General features: G+C 36.5%; 1 protein-coding gene across 13 annotated transcripts in view; it reads left to right on the top strand.

Annotated features, from left to right (window-relative positions):
- The window catches only part of N4BP2L2 (NEDD4 binding protein 2 like 2), a 106,690-nt gene that overhangs the window by 17,924 nt on the left and 63,805 nt on the right, over nucleotides 1-24,961 (top strand). For 7 of the 13 annotated variants that reach the window (XM_021065179.2, XM_084981424.1, XM_084981425.1 and 4 more), the window contains exons 4-6: nucleotides 625-713; nucleotides 1,097-1,173; nucleotides 4,930-5,076. In XM_021065179.2, the coding sequence (XP_020920838.2) occupies nucleotides 625-713; nucleotides 1,097-1,173; nucleotides 4,930-5,076 (313 nt within the window). Of the gene's footprint in view, nucleotides 1-624; nucleotides 714-1,096; nucleotides 1,174-4,929; nucleotides 8,697-24,961 lie in introns of those variants that run through there. The other 6 variants (XM_084981431.1, XM_084981428.1, XM_084981427.1 and 3 more) reach the window with 4 other exon arrangements.

Raw genomic sequence — 24,961 nt, 5'->3', positions numbered from 1 at the left:
TTTTTAAACAAAAGTCTGTCTTATTTCAAAAGCATTGAAGCATTATTTGTAAGTATAGAACATTGGAAAATAAAGTTAAGCATAAAATGTATATATTCCCACTACCTATAGATGACCATTTTTGGTATCTTAGTGACTTCTCACATCTTTATATTTTGCACAGAATAAGATTATACTTATATATTATCTTGTAAATTGCCATTTTCAGTTAACAGTCCCCATTTTTCCATGTCAATAAATGTTCACCTCTTCTCATATTCAGACCGTATTCAAATGTAACTTGTTGCTACATTTTCTGTAGATGAAAATCAGTTCCAGACTGAAGCCTTCATTAGATGCAAGTTCAAACAAAATCTATTCTGAAAAATGTCCTTTACAACTAGTTTGTCAAAACCAGCATCCAGTCTGGAGAATACACATTGCATGTTTTTATACCTCTTAATTCTCTTCAATCTAGCAGAGTCCTTTTATTTTCATGGCACTGACTTAAGAGATTGAACAGTTTTGGCTTTAAGTACAGGGATATAGAAAGTTTCCTAATAATGAATGTTTAAATTGTATTGTGTGTATTTTTATCTCATAGTTCTATTTTTTATTGTTTTTTTAAATTTATTTTTTTTTCAGCTAAACAAGCTATCAATCAGGGGAGATCTCCAGTTATAATAGACAACACTAATACACAAGCTTGGGAAATGAAACCATATGTGGAAATGGTAAATATGAGTTATGAGAGAGTTTTTATATTTTATTCTTGTCAACTTTTTCATACTCTGAAATTTGGTTACTTTGATCTATAGTATTAAAACATTTGTTCTTTTTCTCTAAAGAGTTGTGTTCATTTGCTTAGTTTTTTAAAAATTGGAAATGGTGCTTATCAAGCAATATGTTCATTTTATTAGTTTTGTCTGAACTTGAGGATAGTAATTGGAATTTGTCCATTAAGGGGTCTTACATTTTTTATAAACAGTATTATTTTAAAAGTAAACTTTTTCTTGGTTGAGCAAATTTAGAGGTAATGCCTAATTGAAATTTATATCTTTCTGCCATCTTGCTTTAAGAAGCATTCTCTGGGTTTTGTTCTCTTCCTTTTGTGTAGGCCATAGGAAAAGGATACAGAGTAGAGTTTCATGAACCTGAAACTTGGTGGAAATTTGATCCTGAAGAATTAGAAAAGTAAGGCACCCCCAATTTTTTTTTAATCCCTTATCTTTTTTTCTTTTCTCCTTCACATGTCAATTTCTTGACTAGGTTTTGCTTGTTATATCTTTGCTACTTATGACTGCTAATAGGAACTGCTGTTTCTCACATTCTTTTAAGAGGAACATTGACTTTAATGTATTTGAGGCTATTTGCTCTGTTAAATTTCATTAGATGTTCTTTGTTAAGTGTGTTTGTTACTTTCTCTTAAGTGAATTTCTGCATTGTTTCCCAGCTTATTGAATACTGTTGGAGATCTAGAAAACTGAGAGGAAAATTAGGACTTTCCCTTTGTTTTTTAGCTAGGCCACCTCTCTGCCTTGTCCTTCCAACTTCATCTCCTCCTCATTTTAGGTCCCATCACCTTTTTACTGCTTTCACCTCTCTCCCTTTTCCACCTTTACTGCTATAGATCCATTATCCCATACCCAAGATCCTGGGAAATCAGTGTGTTTTGGAAATTGGACTTTTTTTTTTCTTTTTAGAACTGTAATACACTGTATATACATAAATTGTAACACCCCAGGAGAGTTTGGAGCAGCATGGCATAGTCAAACATCTCGGTATTGCCGCGTCAGATCATAAATAGTCCATATAAGTAGATAACAAAGACTGTATATAATCTAATGTTAGTTCTGAGTAGATATTGTTGAATGAGTTCAGACATGGTTAGACTTTACTGCTATATGAGTCAACAGAAAAGTGAATTTTCAGAGCATTTTGGATATCAATATTTTTGTTTGGTTGATTTTTAGGGTTTTTTTTTTTTGCTTTTTTTTAGGGCCGCATAAGTAGGTTCCCAGGCTAGGGGTCTAATCAGAGCTGTAGCTGCTGGCCTGTGCCACTGCCACAGCAACGCCAGATCTGAGGCACGTCTGCAACCTACACCACAGCTCACGGCAATGCCAGATCCTTAATCCACCGATCGAGGCCAGGGATTGAACCCGAAACCTCATGGCTCCTAGTCAGGTTTCTTTCTGCTGAGCCATGACGGGAACTCCCTGGATATCAGTATTTGTGGTGAGAGTTGTGGACATTCTTTTCCCCTGATTTTCTAACCTGACTTTGACTCCTTTTTTCTTTTTTCTTTTTAACTCCCTTCCTCCCCCCTTTTGGTAACAACTTTAAGATGTAATTCACATACCTTATAGTTTACCCACTAAAAGTGTGTGGTACAGTGTATCTACACTTTCCAGAGCATATTCGCAGAAGTGTGCACCCATCTCTCTTTTTAAAACCATTTTTTTTTTCCTCCCACCTCAGTTTGCCTTCTTCCAGCTTAAAGCTGTTACTGTATGTTTGGTGTTCACCTAATTTAATTCTTTCCCCCTTGCCTTCCACTCCTTTTTTACCTTCATTCCTTTGGTTACCTTTCTTTCCTTTTCTGATTTGCATGCCAAACCACATCTATGAAGAGTTAAGCTGGTAAATATTATGAATACCTGGTATTGTTGGTCTGCTTCTGTGTGTATATTGTACCTTAGGTACAACGGAGAAGTTTTAAAACTAAGGATATTTGGGTTATGCTGAATAAATGAATTAATGAAATCATTGTACGTTAGGCTTTATTTACCTTTGAGGCTTTTTTTTTTGAAATTTATTAGAATTCTAAATGTAAATCAGCTTTACAAAATAAAGTCAGTTTATCTGATATCTAGTATAGATGGGCAGCTTTTTTTTTTTGTAAAGAATTGATTGAATCATCAATTTTGACATCTTGTGAATTCAGTTATATTTTGGCCTATTTCAGCCTCAACCTCCAATCTCTAGCTCTCATTCTAACTCTTGCTTTCTCTTCTCATCTTTAAACTAAGCATCAGTTGTTTTGAGCAGTAAATATTTCTTTTGTGTCTTTTTTTCCTGGAAAAATGAGTTATTAAATCTAGCATTATAATGTTAAATGTAAAATACATCCTTGTATGTTTTGCCATGTCTAATTCAAGTTATGGATCACTACAAGAGTTAAAATGCATTGTGAAAAGTTCTGTGAAGGTCAAGAATAATTTTTATTGTATTTAATTTTTTCATTTTTTAATTAAAAAAAAAATTTTTTTTTTTGTCTTTTTTTAGGGCTGCACCCATGGCATATGGAAATCCCCAAACTAGGAGTCAAATTGGAGCTGCAGCTAACAGCAATGCCAGATGCAAGCCGTGTCTGTGACCTACACTACAGCTGACGGCAATGCTGGATCCTTAACCCACTGAACAAGGCCAGGGATCAAACCTTCATCCTTATGGATACTAGTCGGGTTCCTTCCTGCTGAGCCACAATGGGATCTCCTACAATTTTTTTATTATAGTTGATTTATATTCTGTCAGTTTCTGCCGAACAGCAAAGGGACTCAGTTATACACACACACACATTCTTTTTCTCATATAATCAAGAATAATTTTTTCTTTCTTTCTTTTTTTTTTTTTTTTTTTTTTTTTTTTGTCTTTTGCCTTTTCTTGGGCCGCTCCCACAGCATATGGAGGTTCCCAGGCTAGAGGTCCAATTGGAGCTGTAGCCACCGGCCTACGCCAGAGCCACAGCAGCGCAGGATCTGAGCCACATCTGTAACCTACACCACAGCTCATGGCAACGCCGGATCCTTAACCCACTGAACAAGGCCAGGGATCAAACCTGCAACGTCGTGGTTCCTAGTCGGATTTGTTAACCACTGAGCCACGACGGGAACTCCAAGAATAATTTTTAAAACACTTTTTTATAAGTAAACTCACAAAAATTACATAAAATATAAATATGTAGCTTAACAAAGCAGATACTCTTTTAACCACAACACCTGTCATGGGAGCATCACCAACACTTTAGAAGTTTTTTGAACTCCTCTTCCCAGTAACAGTTCCCTGGTAATTATTTCTTTGCTTTTCTTTAAAGCATGTGTCTCTTTTTCTTAAATATCCTCTGCTTTAGTACCATAGTTTAATTTTCCCCACACTTTATATAGGTGTAATTATACAGTATATATTGTATCTAGTGTCTTTCATTTAGTGTTATGTTTGTGATAGATATACAGATTGTTGTATCTCTAGTAATAGCTTAGTATTGATAATAAATTTTTAAATGCAAGTGTGCTAAAATAGCTTTTGTAAGTGAAGATATTTCATATTGCTTTTTTTTTTGTCTTTTTGCTGTTTCTTTGGGCCGCTCCCTGGAGGTTCCCAGGCTAGGGGTTGAATCGGAGCTGTAGCCACTGGCCTACGCCAGAGCCACAGCAACGCGGGATCCGAGCCGCGTCTGCAACCTACACCACAGCTCACGGCAATGCCGGATCGTCAACACACTGAGCAAGGGCAGGGACCGAACCCGCAACCTCATGGTTCCTAGTCGGATTCGTTAACTACTGCGCCACAACGGGAACTCCTTCATACTGCTTTTTTTAATTATAGGAGCCCACTCAATTCTTCTCAAAACCATCTCTCATAATTTTTCATTTTGTTTAAAAAGGGGGAAAGATAACTCAGTGGTTCATTGAACTAGTAGTTAGTTCTATGTGAAGAAGGTATAATCAGTTAACATTGTGCTGTGATTTGTGGTATCTTTAAGCCTTTTTAAGATACTATTTATAACTCTGAACGGACTAGTCTTTTTTTTTTTATAAAATGTAGATGTATCTTCTAGTATTTATTGCAAAATATAATTTAAAATCTGAACTCTGTTAAAACAGTTTTAATCTCTTAGCCTATACATTCTCAAAAAAAAAGAATTAAAATCCTTTTCTTTTTTGGTAGGAGGAATAAACATGGTGTGTCTCGAAAGAAGATTGCTCAGATGTTGGATCGTTATGAATATCAAATGTCCATCTCTATTGTAATGAATTCAGTGGAACCGCCACACAAAAGCACACAAAGACCTCCACCTTCACAGGGGAGACCGAGGTGGGGAGGCTCTCTAGGCTCACATAATCAAGTCTGTGTCACAGATAATCGTTAAGTTGGCTATTTTCAGCTAACACATTTGTTGCTTGCCCTTAAAAAATTTTAGTGAGCCTGTCTTGAAGTTTAAGTAGTTTTAAATAAAAAAAAACTACACTGCCTCACGAAAGATGTTCCCAGCAAGTTGTTTAAATTCTAAAGTGTAAATAAAAATTATATAAAATTGTATTTTAAATGTTTTTATAATCTTTTGTTGTAATACCTTTGATTATTATGAGGACACCTAAGTGGATAGGAACCAGATTTTTAAACTAATTTTATCTTTTGTAGATAATGTCAGATAGTTTTATAGTTCATATCTAAATCCAACTTTTTGTAAAACTTTAGTATTTTTCCTTGACTACCTTAAATATATAAGAAATGCTAGTAATAGGCACCTTAGTTGATTCCCCTATTCATTATATTGGTAAAACTATGTTTCTGCAAATTCATCTGTGCAAAAAAGTATTTCTAAGGTATAACTAGTGTATCACTTGTTTAAAACAAAATTCTCTATCAAATGCCATATAGTAGGTGTATCAATCACCTGGGGCATTTCTCCAGAATACACACATCCATCTCCTTTCTGCTTAAGCCATTTGCTGTCTTCCCATACGACCCGTTTCTGGAATGCCTCAACCGGGCAGTCATGATACAGTTTGAAAAAGCCCTTCAAGCTATTCTGATACTATATTGCTTTTCTCTTTTTAAATTAACACAGTATTATTCTAATGTAAAAAATATTGTAGACAGCTCCTTAGCATTAATTGTGAGATGGTTTGTCCTGTAGAATATTTTATTTCTCCAGATTTTAGTTTTTTTCTGTAGAGAAAACTATTTCTCACTGGCTAGTTTTTCTTAGATTATATTTCTTTACTTAAAATTTTGAAACTGAAATGGCATTCATTTCAGATATTTTGTAACTCATCCTAATCTTGCTTTGACTTATCTTTTTTTTTTTTAAAAAAAAAACAACCCAGCTAATTACAACTATTTAAAAAATATTTTGTATGTTTTACGTAATAGTTCATGGCCTTCAAGTCTTCTTTTTCCTAAACCCTTCCTGAATTCCCATAATGTTCTGATGTTGTTTTAAATTTTTAAAACCTTTGCCAAAGTTCTTTTCAACTTTAAGTGTTCTGTTACATCTTTATATTACTTTTTAAATTGATATTAAATTATTAAGTAATACTAAGTTACACAACTCAAAACTAAATGTAGTACTCTCAACAGGGTCTTCATTGCATTGCCTTTAGTGAGATAATGCGATTCCTCTTTATTTGTAGTATTCACTGTTGTTGGCATTTGAATTGCTATTACCTTGCTTTATTTTGTTTAACATATATGTATGTATGTATTTGTTCATCCTAACTAAATATGATGTAGTAGGAATATGCTAACTCATGTTTAGTGTGTAAATGTATATATGTTTATACATATACACATTTCCGTTATTCACTCTTTTCATATATTCTTTTGTTTGAGAGTAATACTTCTTGCTATTTGGACTTTTCCAGCATTTTATTATGTGAATTGGCATTTTGAAATAGCACGGAAGAACTTAATTTTGGGAAAGGTGAAAGAACTATTAGATATATACTGTGTTGTCTTTATAAAACTTTATTTAGGGATAATCGTACCTTATAATATTTGAACAGTAGCAAAATTTATTTTGAGGTTTTAGAGAATTGCATTTGGAAGATACAAATTATGAGGAAACATGTTCATGAAAGTAAGCCTAAAATAACTTTCCAAATTTTATTATAGATTGAACTTCATCTAGTACTTTTGAGTACTAAATAATCATCCAAAGATCATTAATCATTACTGATTTCTTTATTCTTTTTTGGCCATATGAAGTTCCTGAGCTAGGGGTCAGATCCGAGCCGTAGTTGCAACCTATGTCATAGCTGTGGCTGCACTAGATCTTTAACCCACTGTGTCAGCCCGGGGAGCCAATCCAAGCTGCTTCAGAAACGATGCCAGGTCCTTAAACCCACTGTACCACAGTGGGAGCTCCATTAGTGATTTTTTTTTTTTTTTTTTTTTTTTTTTTGGTCTTTCTGTCTTTTTAGTGCCGTACCTGCGGCTTATGGAGATTCCCAGGCTATGGTCTAATCGGAGCTGTAGCTGCTGGCTTACACCACAACCATAGCAATGCTGGATCCAAGCCGTGTCTGCCCCACAATGGGAACTCCCATCAGTGATTATTTTTAAAAATTAGAAATGCTTATCAAGACAGAGAAATTAGCATTCTGGAAGACTTGACTTTGTTTTTTTAAGACAAATTAATTATTTCCCCAAGCATTCTGGCTAATTTTTTATTTTTATCTTTTGAACAATAGCAGAATGGAGAAATGAGTATGCAATAAAACATACCAAAATGACTATCGTAAGTCATTGCTTAATGTTAAAGACATCTATAAAAATATGAAATTTACCAATTAAAAGTTTTTCATCAATTTTTTTCCTTCTATTCAGATACATTTTTGTTAATATTCTTTTTTTTTTTTTTTTTTTTTTCTTGGCAGCATATGGAAGTTCTCAGGCTGGGGTCCCATCAGAGCTGCAGCTGCCAGCCTACGCCACAGCCACAACAACGTGGTATCCAAGCCAAGTCTGCTACCAATACCACAGCTCACAGCAGCACCGGATCCTTAACCCACTGAGTGGGGCCAGGGATCAAACCGCATTCTCATGAATTCTAGCTGTGTTTGTTACCACTGAGTCACAATGGGAACTCCTTTGTTAATATCCTTATTGCATTAGTCCCCCAGCTACTACCTGCCATTCTGAGGTTTGTTTTGTTTTTTTTGGGCAGCATATGGAAGTTCTGAGTTGGTCTCCATCACAAAGTATAAAATGGGTGTTTTTTTCATAGGCCTGGTAAAAATTACTTCTTTTGGTTAAGGAGATTTATAGTTTTCTGGATGTCCTAATCCTGCTAGTAAAAATACTTGTAATCAAGTTGAACTTTTGATACTGTTTTTTAAATTGATTATCTTTATTTTCAGTATTCACTTTTCTGAAAGAAAATGTTAGCTTTTTAATATTTTATGTCTATTTTTAAGTAAGATTGTTTACAAAAGATTGGGTTATATTTTGGTGTTGGTGTGATAGGGTGGATTTAAGTATTCAAAGTTTATTTCTTGCCTAATTAATATAGGTTACAAAAATTTCCAGTTATTTGTATAGCTAAGTTTTGAAAGAGTTGTTGATTTCAAAGGATATAAAATATTGCTTTTCATTGTAATCAAGTTTTTGTTTTTATAGATTTTTCTGAACCTGATTTTCTAAGTATTTATAAAGAAAATTGGTGGTGTTCTCTTTGGAAAATGTTAAAGAAATACGGTTTTCATGTAATGGTGCCTTGATCAGATAGGTTTACTAGCTTTTATTGAAGTTTTATGTAGTATTGTATCATGAATACAGTAACTGAGAATTCAGTTATTAGGGTTAAAGTGTTTTTTTGTGTGTATTTGTTTTAACATCTGCAATCCATCTAAATAGAGTCTAGAATCCTAACAAAGTATTTTAGTTACAGCGATTATTCATAATAAACATTTGGTGGCAGTAGAACAGCAGATTGAGTAGTGGTTTTTATAATTAAGTTTTATAGGTTAAGAGTTCCTGTCACGGCGCAGGGGAAGTGAATCCGACTAGGAACCATGAGGTTGCAGGTTCGATCTCTGGCCTCGCTCAGTGGGTTAAGGATCTGGCGTTGCTGTGAGCTGTGGTATAGGTTGCAGATGTGGCTTGAATCCTGCGTTGCTGTTGCTGTGGCTGTGGCATAGGCCAGCAGCTGTAGCTGTGATTAGACCCCTAGCCTGGGAACCCCCATATGCCACAGGTGTGGCCCTAAAAAGCAAAAAAAAAGAAAAAGTTTTATAGGTTACAGTTTAGAAATAAAATGTTTTTGTCATTAAAATTGTTAGCTGTGATTTTTGTGGAAGGAGAGATTATATTAAGGGATTAATGGATATCTTCTTTGGTGATGACTTTCTTTCTCTTTACAATGAAATCAAATTGGCATGCCAATTTTTATTTTATTTTGTAAATTAAGGTACTGTTAAAACAGTCAGTCTCCCTGTATGTATACTAGGCTTTTCTTAAAATATCCTTAGGATAGCAAGAAGTACTAAGTTTGTAGAAATAGATTGTGAAAGAGGAGTAATTAGTGATTTTCTCTGTGTCTTTTTTTTTTTTTTTTTTTTTTTTTGCTTTTTGCTTTTTAGGGCCATACCTGTGGCATATGGAGGTTCACAGGCCAGGGCTCCAGTCAGAGCTACAGCTGTCAGCTTACGCCACAGCCACAGCAATGTGGGATCCGAGCTGCTTTTGTGACCTACACCACAACTCAGAGCAACACCGGATCCTTAACCCACGGAGCAAGACCAGGGATCAAACCAGTAATCTCATGGTTATTAGTCAGATTCATTTCTGCTGAGCCACAACAGGAACTCCTCTGTCTTGTGTGTCTTTTTGACTTTTTTTTTTTTTTTTACTTTTGCAAAGTGACATTTAATTCACTTCAGTAATTCAAATTGCCAGGGTCTTAAGTCTGCAAATTTTTCACTTTTGCATGGATTATAAATTTCAGAACAAACCTTGAAAATTTTACAATTATGATATCTACAACTAAAATCAGAAAACTTGTAATAAAATGGCTGCACTTTACACTCGGTGACTTTACATAGAGTGCATTGAATGGCATAATTTTTGTAATAAAATATTCATGTGTAAGCTCCATTTTGAATATATCTCCTATGGAATTTCTTAGTATATTGTTGCTTTTAAATTATGCACAGAAACAAGAGGAAAGAGTAGCACAAAAACCTCTGAAAAAGAGAACTTCAAGAATAAATAGTTATTGTTGGAAGCTAGGGCTGTGTCTGTTGGACTCTTTTGACTTGTACCTTTTAATAGAAGTTTATTTTAGTCATTTAGATTAGAAATAATCTCTTTTTCTTCCCTTTTCTCCTAACACATTGTGTTCTCTGAATAACCCTGTTACATTGCAGGTATGAAAGTTGCAGTCATTACATATTGAAATACCACTTCCAAGTACACATTCCACTAACGTCAGCCAGCTGTCTTAAAAACTTAAGTATGAATAAAACAGATTATTTTATCTAGTATGGACATAACCATACTCTCACCCCTAATTTTAGAACTGGGTGTTATCACATTGACATTATACTTACTTTGGGGAATGACTGAAGGCTTCATTGGAGAGTGTTGTCCAGTTGTTAATACTTACATGTTTTCTTAATTGAACTTCTTTTTGTGAGATAATGAGAAAATTGAGAGATTTCAAGATGGCCTCTTTGCCTTTTGCCTCTCAACTTTATTGGTAACTAAGGAAAAAAAAAGTAAGAATAATCTACTCATGGTTAAAAATTGTGTTCCTAAATTGAGTCCATTAAAATACACTCTATTTGGATTTTTTTTTTTTTTTTTTTTTGCATGGCAGTTTAACTGTATTCTCAGGACATGTAAAATTAATGTTTTACACTAAAACTAGTAATCATAGTAATTGTGTAATTGTTCAACTTTGTTACTGTCTTTTTTTTTTTCTCTTTTTAGGGCCACACCTGTGGCATATGGAAGTTCCCAGGCTAGGGGCCCAGTGGAGCTGCAGCTGCAGGCCTACACCATAGCCACAGTAATGTGGGATCTGAGCCGAGTCTGCAGCCTACATCACAGCTCACAGCAATGCTGGATCCTTTAACCTACTAAGCAGGGCCAGGGATTGAACCCGTGTCCTCATGGAAACTAGTTGGATTTGTTACCACTGAGCCACAGCGGCAACTCCAAAATGAAAGAAAATTTGATTTGGGAAAGGACTGTGTATTTTTCCTCTTCATTTATTTTTTCTTTTTTCTTAATAGAAAAAAATGTTTCTTCCATGGTCTTTTCCTGTGCATTTTTTCTTTTCCTTCTATTTTCTGCTCAGCAATCCTCACATTAACTTCATAACATTTTTAATGAAGATGATGGGATGGTAAGTTACAAAAGAGGGGTAACTTTTTTGCCTCCTGTGTTCCACTGACGAACTCATTGTTCTTTATGAACCTTGTTTAGTCATGTTCAACTTACAGATCACAGCTTTGCAGTTAGTTTCCTGATCCTGTGGTTTAGGTAGGACTTTGGTATGAAAATATTTGGTAAGATATTGAAAAGCCTACTAGTGTTACTCATTGGTTGGGAGTCTTATAAGCATGGCATGGGACTTGAATGTGTGGATTTGTGAAAAAAATGCTTTCATAATACTTAAGCCTTATGCTGATAGACTAGCTGATGAATAGTTGATGGAAATTCACTATTATGGAATTCCCTTTAGGTTGTGATTCTCCAGTTTGCCTTTCTTAAAGAACTGAATGATTTTGAAGGAAAACTGGTAACAAAATATTTTTAGTTCAGCCTAAGTGACCATATTCTGCACTGCTTCTTCAGTAAGGATTAGGAATTTAGTATCAGCAAGCCTTAATAGTACTTAAGTAGCTGCCATTGAAAAACTGTCAATGCCAGGACCTAGTCTAGATATGATTGTTACAGTCTTTCTCTCTCTCTCTCTTTTTTTTTTTTTTTGGTCTTTTTTTGCCATTTCTTGGGCCGCTCCCGCAACATATGGAGGTTCCCAGGCTAGGGGTCAAATCAGAGCTGTAGCTGCCAGCCTACGCCAGAGCCACAGCAACGCGGGATCCGAGCCGCGTCTGCAACCTACACCACAGCTCACGGCAACGCCGGATCGTTAACCCACTGAGCAAGGGCAGGGATCGAGCCTGCAACTTCATGGTTCCTAGTCGGATTCGTTAACCTCTGTGCCACGACGGGAACTCCCAGTCTCTCTTTTTTTATAGTGATCATATAAGGATTTTATAGAGGAAACAAAAACTTGGAGTTCAAACAATTTATCCGACATAATTTCTCTCGCGAAAGATGTAACTGGGATTCAGATACATCCCTTGCTATGTCCCATTTTATCTTTTAAACCACGTAATCATCTTTGCTTCAGTTATTAGTATTAATTGAGGTTTATTTTCAAGGCAGGAAAGAAATTCCAAAGGAGAGTTGAATGCATCTTTATGTTACCTTTGAATTTATAGGGTTAGAGGTACGGTTACTTAAGTTGAGTGAAGAAATCTGTAAATGGCCATTTACTTAGAATGCTACTTTTAAGTCAAGATTGAAAGCTGAGATACTGTTTAATGTTTAAATGTTTTCTACAAAATATACATTTGATATAATAATTACATTTCAGCAACGTCTTTTCAGTTGAGTTGCTACATTATTGTGCTTTAATATTTAAATTTTATTTTAATCTTTCCAGATTTTAGTTAGCATTTGAAATTTGTAGTATTCAATAAAAGGATTGTTGAATTATGTAAGCTGTTTGTTTTGCTGATTAATTTTGAGGCAGTATTTTCTAAATAGAGCAACACTGTAAGTGGCCTTAGTATATTTTTCATCTAACGTCTGCTTATTACTTAACTGTGCTAGCAGTAGCTATCATGGAAATTACATCCGTCTTTTGAATTTCTGGAGAATTAAGAGTTTTTCCTCTTGTAATATTTAACATCCTTTTTTTAATGTTGTTTATATTGATTTTCTAAAGTTAAAGAACAATAAAGAAGCCAGTTACTTAGGTTTGCTAAATAAATAATTAGATTCTTCCAGGAAAACCTGTAAGTACAGAACGAAGAATTTTTACTCTTGAGTATTTGCCCTATTTTGTTTTAGTTAACTTAAAAAATAAAAGGACTGGACCTTGTTTGGTTTTTCTTAATTCTTTGAGAGTAGTTTGTGGGTTTTTTTCTTCATTGTTTCTAAATGTAAAATTAGAGGTAGGATTTGTGTTAGGATGGGGGAGATTTCGTGAAAGAAATAGGCTTTGTTTTTATGAATAGATTAAGATAGTTTTTGGTTCAGGAAACTGGAAAGCAGTACATTATGGGATTGAGATTATTGGAATATTATATAATGTAACATTGGCAAAAATGTGCTTAAAACATTTTATTTTGAATATAAGTAAATTGAAGTATTTACAGGAAATAGGAAAGGGGGCTAGGGCTAGACATTTTAAATTAAAAAATAGAAAAAATTTTAATTCTGGAGAATGATAGGGAAGACGACATTAAAGCTAAAAGACAAGTGGTCAAAAGTGGTATTTCTCCCTCCCCGTCTTCCCTTTGCTGTGTAAAGACCATTATAGCCCAGGGTATTATATTAACAAAGATTATTTTATACCCTTAAGGGTAATGAAAGCACAGTGTTCTTTGTCTTGTCTTTGAAGCTTTGTCTTTTAATAAGAGTTAGTAAATATTTGTTGAACATGAGACCTAGTCTTCTCCCTAAAATAATCACCAGTCTCTTGATATTAAGGACCTATTCATCTAAACGGAGCGACTTCATAGGGTACTTTGTAATTTAGGAAGCATGGAGATAGGAATATGAATTAGTTGTGTTTGACACTTGCTAGGGGTGAGAGTGTCCAGGCCGAGAGGAAGGCACATCCATTAATGTTGAGTATCTTAACACCCTTAGATCCTTTTGTTCCAGATTTTGAACCTCTCTAGTAGTCTTTGTATTTGTGATTTATGATTAATAAATATTAGAGTGTCAATAACTAGAGCAACCTTGAGACTTTTGATTTTTGGTTTTGGTCATTTAGAGATTGTTTTTTGCTTTAGCACTTCAGTTCTTACTCTTAGATTTCCGTATGCGATTTCATCATTTTTCACTTGGACATAGTAGTCTCCCTACTTTTATCTTTGCCATCCTATAATTTTACACAGAGCAACTAAAGTATAAATTAAAAAAAATTTTTCAAATATAAATTAAATCACTCTCCGTGCTTAAACTCTGTGGGATCTGACTCTGCTGCTTCTTGACCTTCTCTTAGATCACTGTTTTCTTCATTTATCATATTTCCTCTATACTGGTCTTTTTGTCTGTCTTTCAGATACACTAAGTTTGATCTTGCTTTAAACACTAGCTCTTTTTTCTTCCTGGAATGCTCTTTTTTTCCTACTCTTGGCCCAATGCCTTGCATGTTCTCAACATTCAGGTGTCACCTCCACAGAGAGCCTTCCCTGACTTCCAATCTAAAGTAGCTCCACCCTGTCACTCTAATACCTTGTCCTGTTTTGTTTTCATCATAGTACTTAATTAGTAATTGAAGCTATCTTATGTAATACTGATTTATTGGGGGTCTTTTGAATTAGAATATGTTCCATGACAACCTGTTATTTTGTTCATAGCTGTTATCCACAGAACCTAAACAAGTGCCTGTAATACTGTAGGAGCTCACTAAATTTTGGCTGAAGGGTTTTATATGCCTTATTTTTTTATTTATTTTTTTAGGGCCACATTTGCAGCATATGTAGGTTCCGGGGCTAGAGGTTGAATCAGAGCTGCAGCTGCCTGTCTGGACCACAGCCACAGCAGCAAAGGATGTGAGTTACATCTGTGACCTACATCATAGCTCATGGCAACGCCAGATCCTTAACCCACTGAGTAGTAAGACCAGGGATTGAACCTGCATCCTCATGGTTCCTCGTCAGATTCGCTAACCACTGAGCCATGATGGAAGCTCCCACTTTTGACTGTCATCTTTCTAGTTTGAATTATCACCTCTTCCTGAGACTAGGGTCCCCATGTCAATACTTGCTCTATTCTAGCCCTTTCTCTCCACAATGTAACAAGACTGCAGTATCATGTACATAGTAAAAAGTGCTTAAATTATAAGTGTATATAGCTCGACCGATTTTAACAAAGTGAACATAATCATGTAACCAGAACCCTGCTCAAGAATTAGAACATTACCAGCAAATTAGAAGCCCTTAATGTCCCCTCCTTGCCAGAGTGATCTTTGTAAAATGAAAATATGATCATGCATAAAAACCTTTCAGTTGTTTCCCATTGCTGTTAGGATAAAAATGAAAAACTGTAATGAGATATTTAAGAGTCTGGTTTATGGTGGCCCCTACCTTCCTCTGCAGCTGCATGTTTTATAACTTTTCGCACTTGCCATGATCCAGCCGAACTGACCACATCTCAGTTACTTGAATGTGCTATTCTGTTCCTTCTTCCCGGAAAGTTTTGTGTGTACACACTCCTTCCATACCCATCCTTCAGATTTGAGCTCTTCAAGAAAACCTTTTCAGATGTATTAGGCTTGGTGAGGGGTAAAATACATATATGGTCCCATGTACCTTTTCTCTATTAATTTTTATGAGTATGTGATTATTCCCTCCCCCCCTTATTTTTAAGCTTCATGTGTCCGAGATTGAACTGGTTTGTTCACTATCAAAAGGTCATCAGCACAATCACTGAGAAAGAGTGCTGTTGAATATTCATACAATAAATGTTAGTATGAGTGGTCTCAGCTTGTTAAGGACTGAATTCTGTCCCCTCAGAATTTCATGCATTGAAGTCCTAACCCCGAGTATTCAGGATGTGATTATTTTTAGGATATAGAGCCTTGAGAGAGAGAATTAAGATAAAATGAGGCCATGTGGTTAGGCCTTAATCCAATATGTTTGGCATCCTTACAAGAAGAGGTGATTAGGAAACAGACACAAAAAGGGATGACTTTTCCTGTGATGATACTGGAAGAAGACAGCCATCTGCAAGCCAAGGAAAGAAGCCTTTGAAGAAACCTACCCTGGTGACACCTTGTTCTTGGACTTCTAACCTCCAGATTTGTGAGAAAGTTAATTTCTGTTTAAGCCACACAGACCGTGGTACTTTGTAGCTCTGGCAAACTAACACAGATTTTGGTACCAGGAAGTGGGATGTTTCTCTAGCAAATGCCTAAAAATGTAAAAGTGGCTTTAGAACTGCGTCTGGTAGAGCCTGGATGGGTTTTGAAATCCATGTTAGAAAAAGCCAAAGTTGCCTTCAGATACTGTAGGTAGAAATATACAGAGTTGATTCTGGTGAGGGCTCTGAAAAAAAAAGGAACTATCGAGAAGGTTTCTGTCACCTTAGAGATAGATGTGTTATCATGAACAGAGTGTTGGTAGAAGTATGAAAAGAGTGCTTCTTGTCTCAGATGGAAATGAACACATTATTGGAAACTGTAGGGAAGGCCACCTTAAAGTGGCAAAAATTTGGCTAAATTGTGTTCTGCAGTTTGTGAAAAAGAGAAATTCTAAGTGATGAACTTGGATTTTTTTTTTTTTGTCCTTTTAGGGCTGCACCTAGGGCATATGGAATTTCCCAGGCCAGGGGTCCAATCGGAGTTACAGCTGCTGGCCTATGCCACAGCCACAGAGGATCTGAGCTTCGTCTGCTACCTACACCACAGTAAAAGCAATGCCGGATTCTTAAGCCACTGAACAAGGCCAGGGATCGAACCCGAGTCCTCACGGATACTCGTCAGGTTCATTAACCACCGAGCCATGATGGGAACTCTGAACTTGGATATTTAACTGAGATTTTTAAGCAAAGTATTAAAGGTATGACCTGATTTCTCCTTGCTTATAGTAAAATGCAGAGGCAGAGATAAATTGAAGAAAAAATTGTTAAGAAAATGGAACCAAATACCTGAGTATTTGGAAAATTTTGGTCTATTCCTATTAAGAAAAACTAGGAAGTATGTTTTGGAGACATCAGGGTTGTTGCTAGACAACCAGTTGCTAAAGGGAGTATGAGTGTGTGATTTTTAAGTTCATTACGCTATCTCAGCAGAAACAGAGATGAGGTCGTGGCAGCAAAATCTGCCAGCTTGGACTGAAAGAGACAGGATGAAATGAAGAGACAGACATCTGAGATCTTACAAGACAAGTCAGTAGAGCTTTCTCTGGTGATCTGGCTGTGAGCATGTGTTGTCCTTCAAGAAAACAGTAGAATGACCCTGAAGGCAGGTCAGAGGTTGGAAGAGCTGCCATTGCCACCATGGGATCAGAGCTGAGGGGGTCAGGCTACCACCTTGGTGGGCCTGGAAAGCAGGGCCTTCAGTCTGGCTGGCCCAGAGAACAGAGCTTGGAGCCGAAGATTATTCTTCACTGTTATTATTAAAGGTTATTCTTCAGCTTTAAAGTCCAATCCAATTTGCTTTATTAGGTTTGATAATATCTTGGTACTCATCATCCCTTTCTTATTTTTGGTTTTTCCCTTTTGGAATGGGAATGTCTATCTTAGGCCTGTACCACCATTATTTTTTGAAAGTACATTAAGTTGTCTAGAGTCGCAGGTTCACAGCTTAAGAGGAATTTTGCCTCAGGATGCATCTTATCTCAAGTCCATACCTGGTTTAAATGATACTTAGATGAGATTTTGGCCTTGGAGTTGACACTAGAATACATTAAGACTTTTGTGACTGTTGGAGTGGGGTGAATGTGTTTTGTATACAGGAAGACATTAATCATGGGGGTAAAAGGATGGTGCGTTCTGGGCTGAATTATGTCCTCTCAAAATTCATATGTTGAGGTCCTAACTCCCAGTTCTTATAGTGTAACTGTTGGGGAATAGGGCCTTTATTTTTTTTTAATTTAAATTTAAATTTTTTTTGTCTTTTTGCCATTTCTTGGGCTGCTCCCTCAGCATATGGAGGTTCCCAGGCTAGGGGGCGAATCAGAGCTATAGTTGCCAGTCTGCGCCAGAGCCACAGCAACACGGGATCCCAGCTGCGTCTGCAACCTACACCACAGCTCACGGCAACGCCGGATCCTTAACCCACTGAGCAAGGCCAGGGATTGAACCCTGTAACCTCATGGTTCCTGGTTGGATTCGTTAACCACTCAGCCATGATGGACGGGAACTCCCAGAACAGGGCCTTTAGAAAGGTAGTTAAGATCATTTGGATGAGCTCTAATCCAATACGACTGGTGTCCTTATTAGAAGAGGAGATTAGGACACAGACACATGCAAAGGGAAGACCTATGAAGACAATGGAGGAAGAAAGCCATCTATCAGCCAAGGAGAAAGGCTTTAGAAGAAACCAACCTTGCAGATGCTTTGATCTCAGACTTCTAGAATTGTGAGAAAATAAACCTCTTGTTTAAGCTACCAGTCTGTATATTTTTGTCACTAGCCCTATTATACTAGCTAGTTGAGAGGTACCTGTGAGGCATTCCCTTCTCTCTTCTGCAGTTCTTTCTTGTATAAAACGAAGGTTTATGACTGGATCAGTGGTTCTTAGTTTGTAAGTTAATTCAAGACTTTCTAAAAATGGAATGGGTTTCAATAAGAAATGTTTAGTGGGTCATCTGACACTGGAGTTGTTCACAGTGCAACTGAGTTGTGTTTCAGACTACTTTTGAGGTACCTGAGGGATTGCTGCGAAGAGGAGAAACCTCCGCTTTTAGTAGAGCACAGAATTTCACATTGCAGAATTTGAAGATAAGTTGCAGTTGTGATCGCAACTTAGGCAAGTCTTTATTTTCTAAAATTTTTCCTCTTAATTAAATGAGAATACCTTCTCAATCTATAACATAGGGTCATTGGATGGATTAACAAGAAGAGTATGTTAGAATTTCAGCTGAAATACCTTGTATGTTAGCCTTGAAATTCTGTAATTTTGTTTGCCTTTTGATGATTTCATCTCTATACAGAAGGAGTGATCAGAGAAGGAATCAAGAAGGAATACAGAAGGAGTGGTTTTTTTATACTGGTTAGAAATGCTAGGAGAGATCTGGAAGGATAAAGTTTAATTTTTTGGTTATTACATTTCCCAAAGATACTCATATTCCTCATTAGTATAGGCAGTCAGGAATTAAGCTGGGGAATATCTCCAAACGATTCATGAGTGTCATGAATATGGTTTTTTCAGCTGTGTTGTATGGACTGTTGGTGTGATCCAGTTAATTTGATATTTTTACTGAGGGATTTGTTAGGATTAATTTTACAGAGCAGTGTATTGTTCAAACCATATGAACCCATTTCTTTTTTAAAGAAACAGATATTTTTTTAAATGTCAAGCATAATAAAAGTAGGGAAACTTTCCCCAGCACATTTGATTTTCATGAATAAGTATTTCATCATGACCTCTGTAATGTTTAGGTGACAGTATGGTATCAACTTACTGGTAGTTATGTGAAACTGTTAGTTAATTGCAGCCTGGACTTACATGAAATTAGTCATTCAAGTTTGAGTGGATGTCAGCTTTGTATTTTTATGATACACTTAGGGAAGCGACAGAGTTGTCAGAAGATTCGGTAGACAAAGGGGAAGAAGGTATATGTTGGAGGGTCAGAGAGGCAGTTTGTAATGTTTTTAGATGTAATTACTAGTGTCTCATCTGCTTGTTATTTTAAATGATAGTATTCTAAAGTTTGTATAACATACCATTCTTTCTAGGAATTTATTTATTTTTTTGGTCTTTTTGTCTTCTTCGGGTAACACCCGCAGCATATGGAGGTTCCCAGGCTAGGGATCCAATAGCAACTGCAGCTGCCAGCCTACACAACAGCCACTGTGACACAGAATCCTTAACCCACTGAGTGAGACCAGAGATCGAACCCACATCCTCATCGATGCTAGTCAGGTTCATTAAACACTGAGTCACGACGGGAACTCCTAGAGGATTTTTGGATTTTTTTCTTTTTTCTTTCTTTTTTTTTTTTTTTTTGCATACCATTTACAAAATTTTTTTTTGTTGCAGTTGATTTTCAGTGTGCCAGTTTCCACTGTACAGCAAAGTGTCTCAGTCATACATACATATATTCTTTTTAAATACTCTTTTCCATCATGGTCTACCCCGGTAGACTAGATATACTTCCCTGTGGTATACAGTAGGACCCTTGCTGTCTGTCTATTCTAAATATAACAGTTTGCTGAGTTCCCGTTGTGGCTCAGTGGTACCAAGCATGACAAGTATCTATGAGGACATGGGTTTGATCCCTGGTCTCACTCAATGCATTAAGGATCCAGGGTTCTCTTGAGCTGTGGTGTAGGTCTCAGACATGGCTCAGATCCCATGTTGCTGTGGCTGTGATGTAGGCTGGAAGCTGCAGCTCCAATTCTACCTCTAGCCTGGGAACTTCATATGCCATAGGTGCAGCCCTAAAAAGACAAATAAATACATAAATGTAATAGTTTGAATCTACTAAGCCCAAACTCCCACTCCCTCCCCCCTTCTCTTGAGCATACGCAAATCTGCTCTATATGTCTGCGAGCTGTTTCTGTTCTGTAGATAGGTTCATTTGTGCCATATATGTATATAATATACACAATATATGTGCGTGTATGTGTGTGTGTATATATATATATATATATATTTTTTTTTTTTTTTGCTTTTTTTAGGGCCACACCTGTGTCATGTGGAAGTTCCCAGGTTAGGAATTGAATTAGAGCTGCAGCTACTGGCCGCAGCAATGAGGGATCTGAGCCACATTGGTGAACACCATAGCTCATGGCAACACAGAACCCTAACCCACCGAGTGATGTCAGGGATCGAAACTTCATCCTTATGAATACTAGTTAGTTTAGTTTCTGCTGAGCCATTGTGGTACTTCCAGTGCCATATTTTAAATTCCACATATAAGTGATACATGGTATTTGTCTTTCTCTTTGTGACCTATTTCACTTGCTATGACAATATCTGGTTGCTTCCATGTTGCTGCAAATGGCATTGTTTTGTTCTTTTTTATAGTTTAGTATTCCATTATGAATGTGTACCATATCTTTTTAACCCATTCATCTATTGATGGATGTTTAAGTTGTTTCCATGTCTTGGCTATTGTGAATAGTGCTACTGTGAACCTATGGGTGCATGTTTCTCTTTGACTTATAGTTTTGTCTGGACATATGCCCAGGAGTGGGATAGCTGAATCATATGGTACTTCTATATTTAGTTTTCTGAGGAGTCTCCATATTGTTTTCCATAGTGGTTGTACTAATTTACATTCCCACCAACAGTGTGAGAGGGTTACCTTTTCTCCACATCCTCTCTAGCATTTGTTATTTGTAGACTTACTAATGATGGCCATCTGACCAATATGAGGTGGTACCTTATTGTAGTTTTGATTTGCATTTGTATAATTAGTGATGTTGAGCATCTTCATGTGCCAGCTGGCCATCGATACGTCTTTGGAGAAAAGTCTTTTAGATCTTCTGCCCATTTTTCAGTTAAGAGTTGTTTGGTTTTTATTGTTGTTGAGTTGTATATGAGCTTTTTATATATTTTGGAGATTAAGCCCTTGTCAGTTCTATCATTTGCAGATGTTTTCTGTCATTCTGAACGTTGTCTTTTTGTGTTTTGTTTTTTTATGGTTTCCTTTGCTGTGCAGAACTTTTAAGTTAGGTCCCATTTGCTTATTTTTGCGTTTATTTGTATGGCCTTGGGAGTCTGACCTAAGAAAACATTTGTACAATTTATGTCAGAGAATGTTTTGCCTATGTTCTCTTCTAGGAGTTTGAAGGTGTCATATCTTCTGTTTAAGTCTTTAAGCCATTTTGAGTTTTTTCTTATACAGGGTGTGAGACTGTGTTCTAATTTCATTGATTTACATGCAGCTATCCAGTTTTCCCAGCACCACTTGCTGAAGAGACTTTTTCTTTGTCAAAAAGATTAATTGACCATGTGTGTGGGTTTATTTATGGGCTCTGTTCTGTTCCATTCATCCATATGTCTGTTGTACCAGTACCATTCTGTTTTTGTTTTGTTTAATTTTTGGTTTTGCTTTGTTTTCTTTTCGGCCACACTCACAGCTGTGTAATTTCCTGGGCCAGGGATTGAACGTGCACACAGCAACCACCAAAGCCACGGCAGTAACAACGCTGGATCCTTAACCTGCTGCCCCATAAGAGAGCTCCCAATACCACTGTGTTTTGATTACTATAGCTTTGTAGTATTGTCTGAACTCTGAGTTATGCCTCCTGCCTTGTTTTTTTTTTTTTTTTTTTTTTTTATGGTTCAACTTGTGGGTTATTGCAGTTCTGTGAAAAATGTCGTGGGTAATTTGATTGGGATTGCATTTAAGGTGTAGATTGCTTTGAATAGTATGGCCATTTTATTTATTTATTTATTTATTTAGACTTTTTGCCATTTTCTTGGGCCACTCCCGTGGCATATGGAGGTTTCCAGGCTAGGGGTTGAATCGGAGCTGTAGCCACCAGCCTACGCCACAGCCACAGCAACGCAGGATCTGAGCCACGTCTGCGAACTACAGCACAGCTCACGCCAATGCTGGATCCTTAACCCACTGAGCAAGGCCAGGGATCGAACCCGAAACCTCATGGTTGCTAGATGGATTCGTTAACCACTGAGGCACGGCAGGAACTCCAGTATGGCCATTTTAACAATATTAATTCTTCCAATCCAAGAGCATGGGATATCTTTCTATTTCTTTGAATCCTCGTTAATTTTTTTTATTAATGTTTTATAGTTCTCAGCAGGTAAGTCTTACACCTCCTTGGTGATGTTTATTCCTAGGCTTTTTCTTGTTTTTGGTGCAATTTTAAAAGGTATTTTCTTTTCACAATACCTTTTCTCATATTTCATTGTTAGTATACAAAAATGCAACCTATTTCTGAATATTAATCTTGTATTCTGTTACTTAGTTGAATTCCTTATCAGTTGAATTGGTTTATCAGTTTTTACATGGAGTCCTTAGGGTTTTCCATACCATGTTTTCTGCATATAGTGATAATTTTACTTCTTCCTTTCCAATTTGAATACCTTTTATTTCTTTCTCTTGTCTGATTGCTGTGGCCAGAACGTCCAATACTATGTTGACTAGGAGTGGGCATCCTGTCTTCTTCCAAATTGTAGCGGGAAGGCCTTCAGTTTTTCTCTGTTGAGTATTATATTGGCTCTGGGTTTGTGACAAATGGCTTTTTCTTTTTTTTATTTCTTTTTAATACTGTGCCTGTGGCATATGGAGGTTCCTGGGCTAGGGGTTGAATCAGAGCTACAGCTGCTGGCCTGTGCCACAGCCATGGCAACACAGGGTCCAAGCCACCTCTGTAACCTATACTACAGCTCACAGCAATGCTGGATCCTCTGAGTGGGATCAGGGATCAAACCCGGGTCCTCATGGATACCAGTCAGGTTCATAACCACTGAGCCACAATGGGAACTACACACATGGCTTTTTTATGTTGAGATATGGTCCATCCATACCCATGTCTGTAAGAGTTTTTATTATGAATGGGTATTGGGCTTTGTCAAATAATTTTTCTGCATCTATTGAGATGATCATGTGATTTTTCACTTTTATTTTGTTAATGTGGTATGTGACATTGATTGATTTGTGTATGTTGAACCATCTTTGTGAATTTGGGATGAATCCCACTTGGTCGTGGTGTATGATCTTTTTTATGTGTTGGATTTTAGCAACCAGCTAAAATCTTGTTGAGAATTTTTACATCTGTATTCATCGGAGATGTTGGCCTATAATTTTCTTTTTTCTTTTTTTGGTATTTTTGTCTGGTTTAAATATTAGGGTGATGGTGGCTTTATAGAATGTCTTTGAGAGTATTCCCTCCTCTTTAATCTTTTGAAAGAGTTTGACTTCCTTTTTGTATGTTTGATAAAATTCTCCTGTGAAGCCATCTGTCTGGTATTGACTTTTGTTTGTAGGAAGATTTTTAAAATTACACAATTTCACTTCTAGTTATATGTTCAAATTATGTATTTCTTCATAATTCAGTTTTGGTGGGCTGTACGTCTCTAGAAAGTTGTCTATTTCTTGTAGGTTGTCATTTTTTCACATACAATTGTTCATTGTATTCTCTTATGTTTATTTATTTGTATTTTTGCAGTATCCTTTGAGATTTCTCCTTTTTCATTTCTTATTTTATTTCAGTTCTCTCTTTGGTGAGTCTCGCCATAGTTTTGTTAATATTATTTACCCTTTCAAAGAACCAGTTCTTGGTTTTATTGATTTTTTTGGGGGGGGGGTTAATTTTTTTTTTTCTTTTTGACATTTAGGGCTGCACTAGTGGCACATGGAGGTTCCCAGACAAGGGGTCAAATTGGAGCTTTAGCCACCAACCTCCAATAGAGCCACAGCAATGCAGGATCTGAGCTACATCTGCGACCTACACCATAGCTCATGGCAACACCAGATCCTTAACCTGCTGAGCGAGGCCAGTGGTTGAATCTGCATCTTCATGGATGCTAGTCTGGTTCATTAACCACTTAGCCACAACAGGAACTCCTATTGTTTTCTTAATCTCTATTTTATTGATTTCCCCTCTTATCTTTATGATTTCCTTCCTTATGCCAACTTCAGGTTTTGTTTGTTGTTTTTTCTAATTCTTTTAGGTGGTAGATTAGATTGTTTATTTTAGATTTTTTGTTTTTTAAGGAAGGCCTGTATTGCTGTGAACTTCCTATTAAGAACTGCTTTGGCAGCATCCTATAGATTTTGTATGGTTATGATTTCCTTGACATTTATCTCAAGGTATTTTTTAATTTCTTCTTTGATTTCCTCATTGACCCATTGTTTTTTTAAATTAATGAATTTTATCACATTTATAGTTGTACAACAATCATCACAACCAAATTTTATAACATTTCCATCCCAAACCCTCACTACATCCCCTCTCCCGTCTCCTCTGGAAACCATAGTTTTTCAAAGTCTGTGAGTCAGTATCTGTTCTGCAAAGCAGTTCATCCTGTCCTTTTTTTAGATTCCCCATATAAGTGCTAGCATTTGATGTTGGTGTCTCACCATTTGACTGACTTCACTGAGCATGATTATTTCTTGGTCCATCTATGTTGCTGCAAATGCCATTATTTCTTTGCTTTTAATGGCTGAGTAATATTCCATTGTGTGTATGTACCACATGGTCTTTATCCACTCCTCTGTTGATGGACCTTTAGGTTGTTCCATGTCTTGGCTATTGCAAATAGTGCTGCAGTGAACATTGGAGTACATGTGGGTCTTTTCGA

Source organism: Sus scrofa, chromosome 11 (assembly GCF_054392235.1).
Source record: "Sus scrofa isolate SSC_HxYL_T2T_F1_AM1 chromosome 11, Sscrofa_HxYL_maternal_Yorkshire_Landrace_v2.0, whole genome shotgun sequence".
Taxonomy (NCBI): domain Eukaryota; kingdom Metazoa; phylum Chordata; class Mammalia; order Artiodactyla; family Suidae; genus Sus; species Sus scrofa.
The sequence above is the reverse complement of the archived record's forward strand: the minus strand, read 5'-3'. Positions and strand labels throughout refer to the sequence as shown.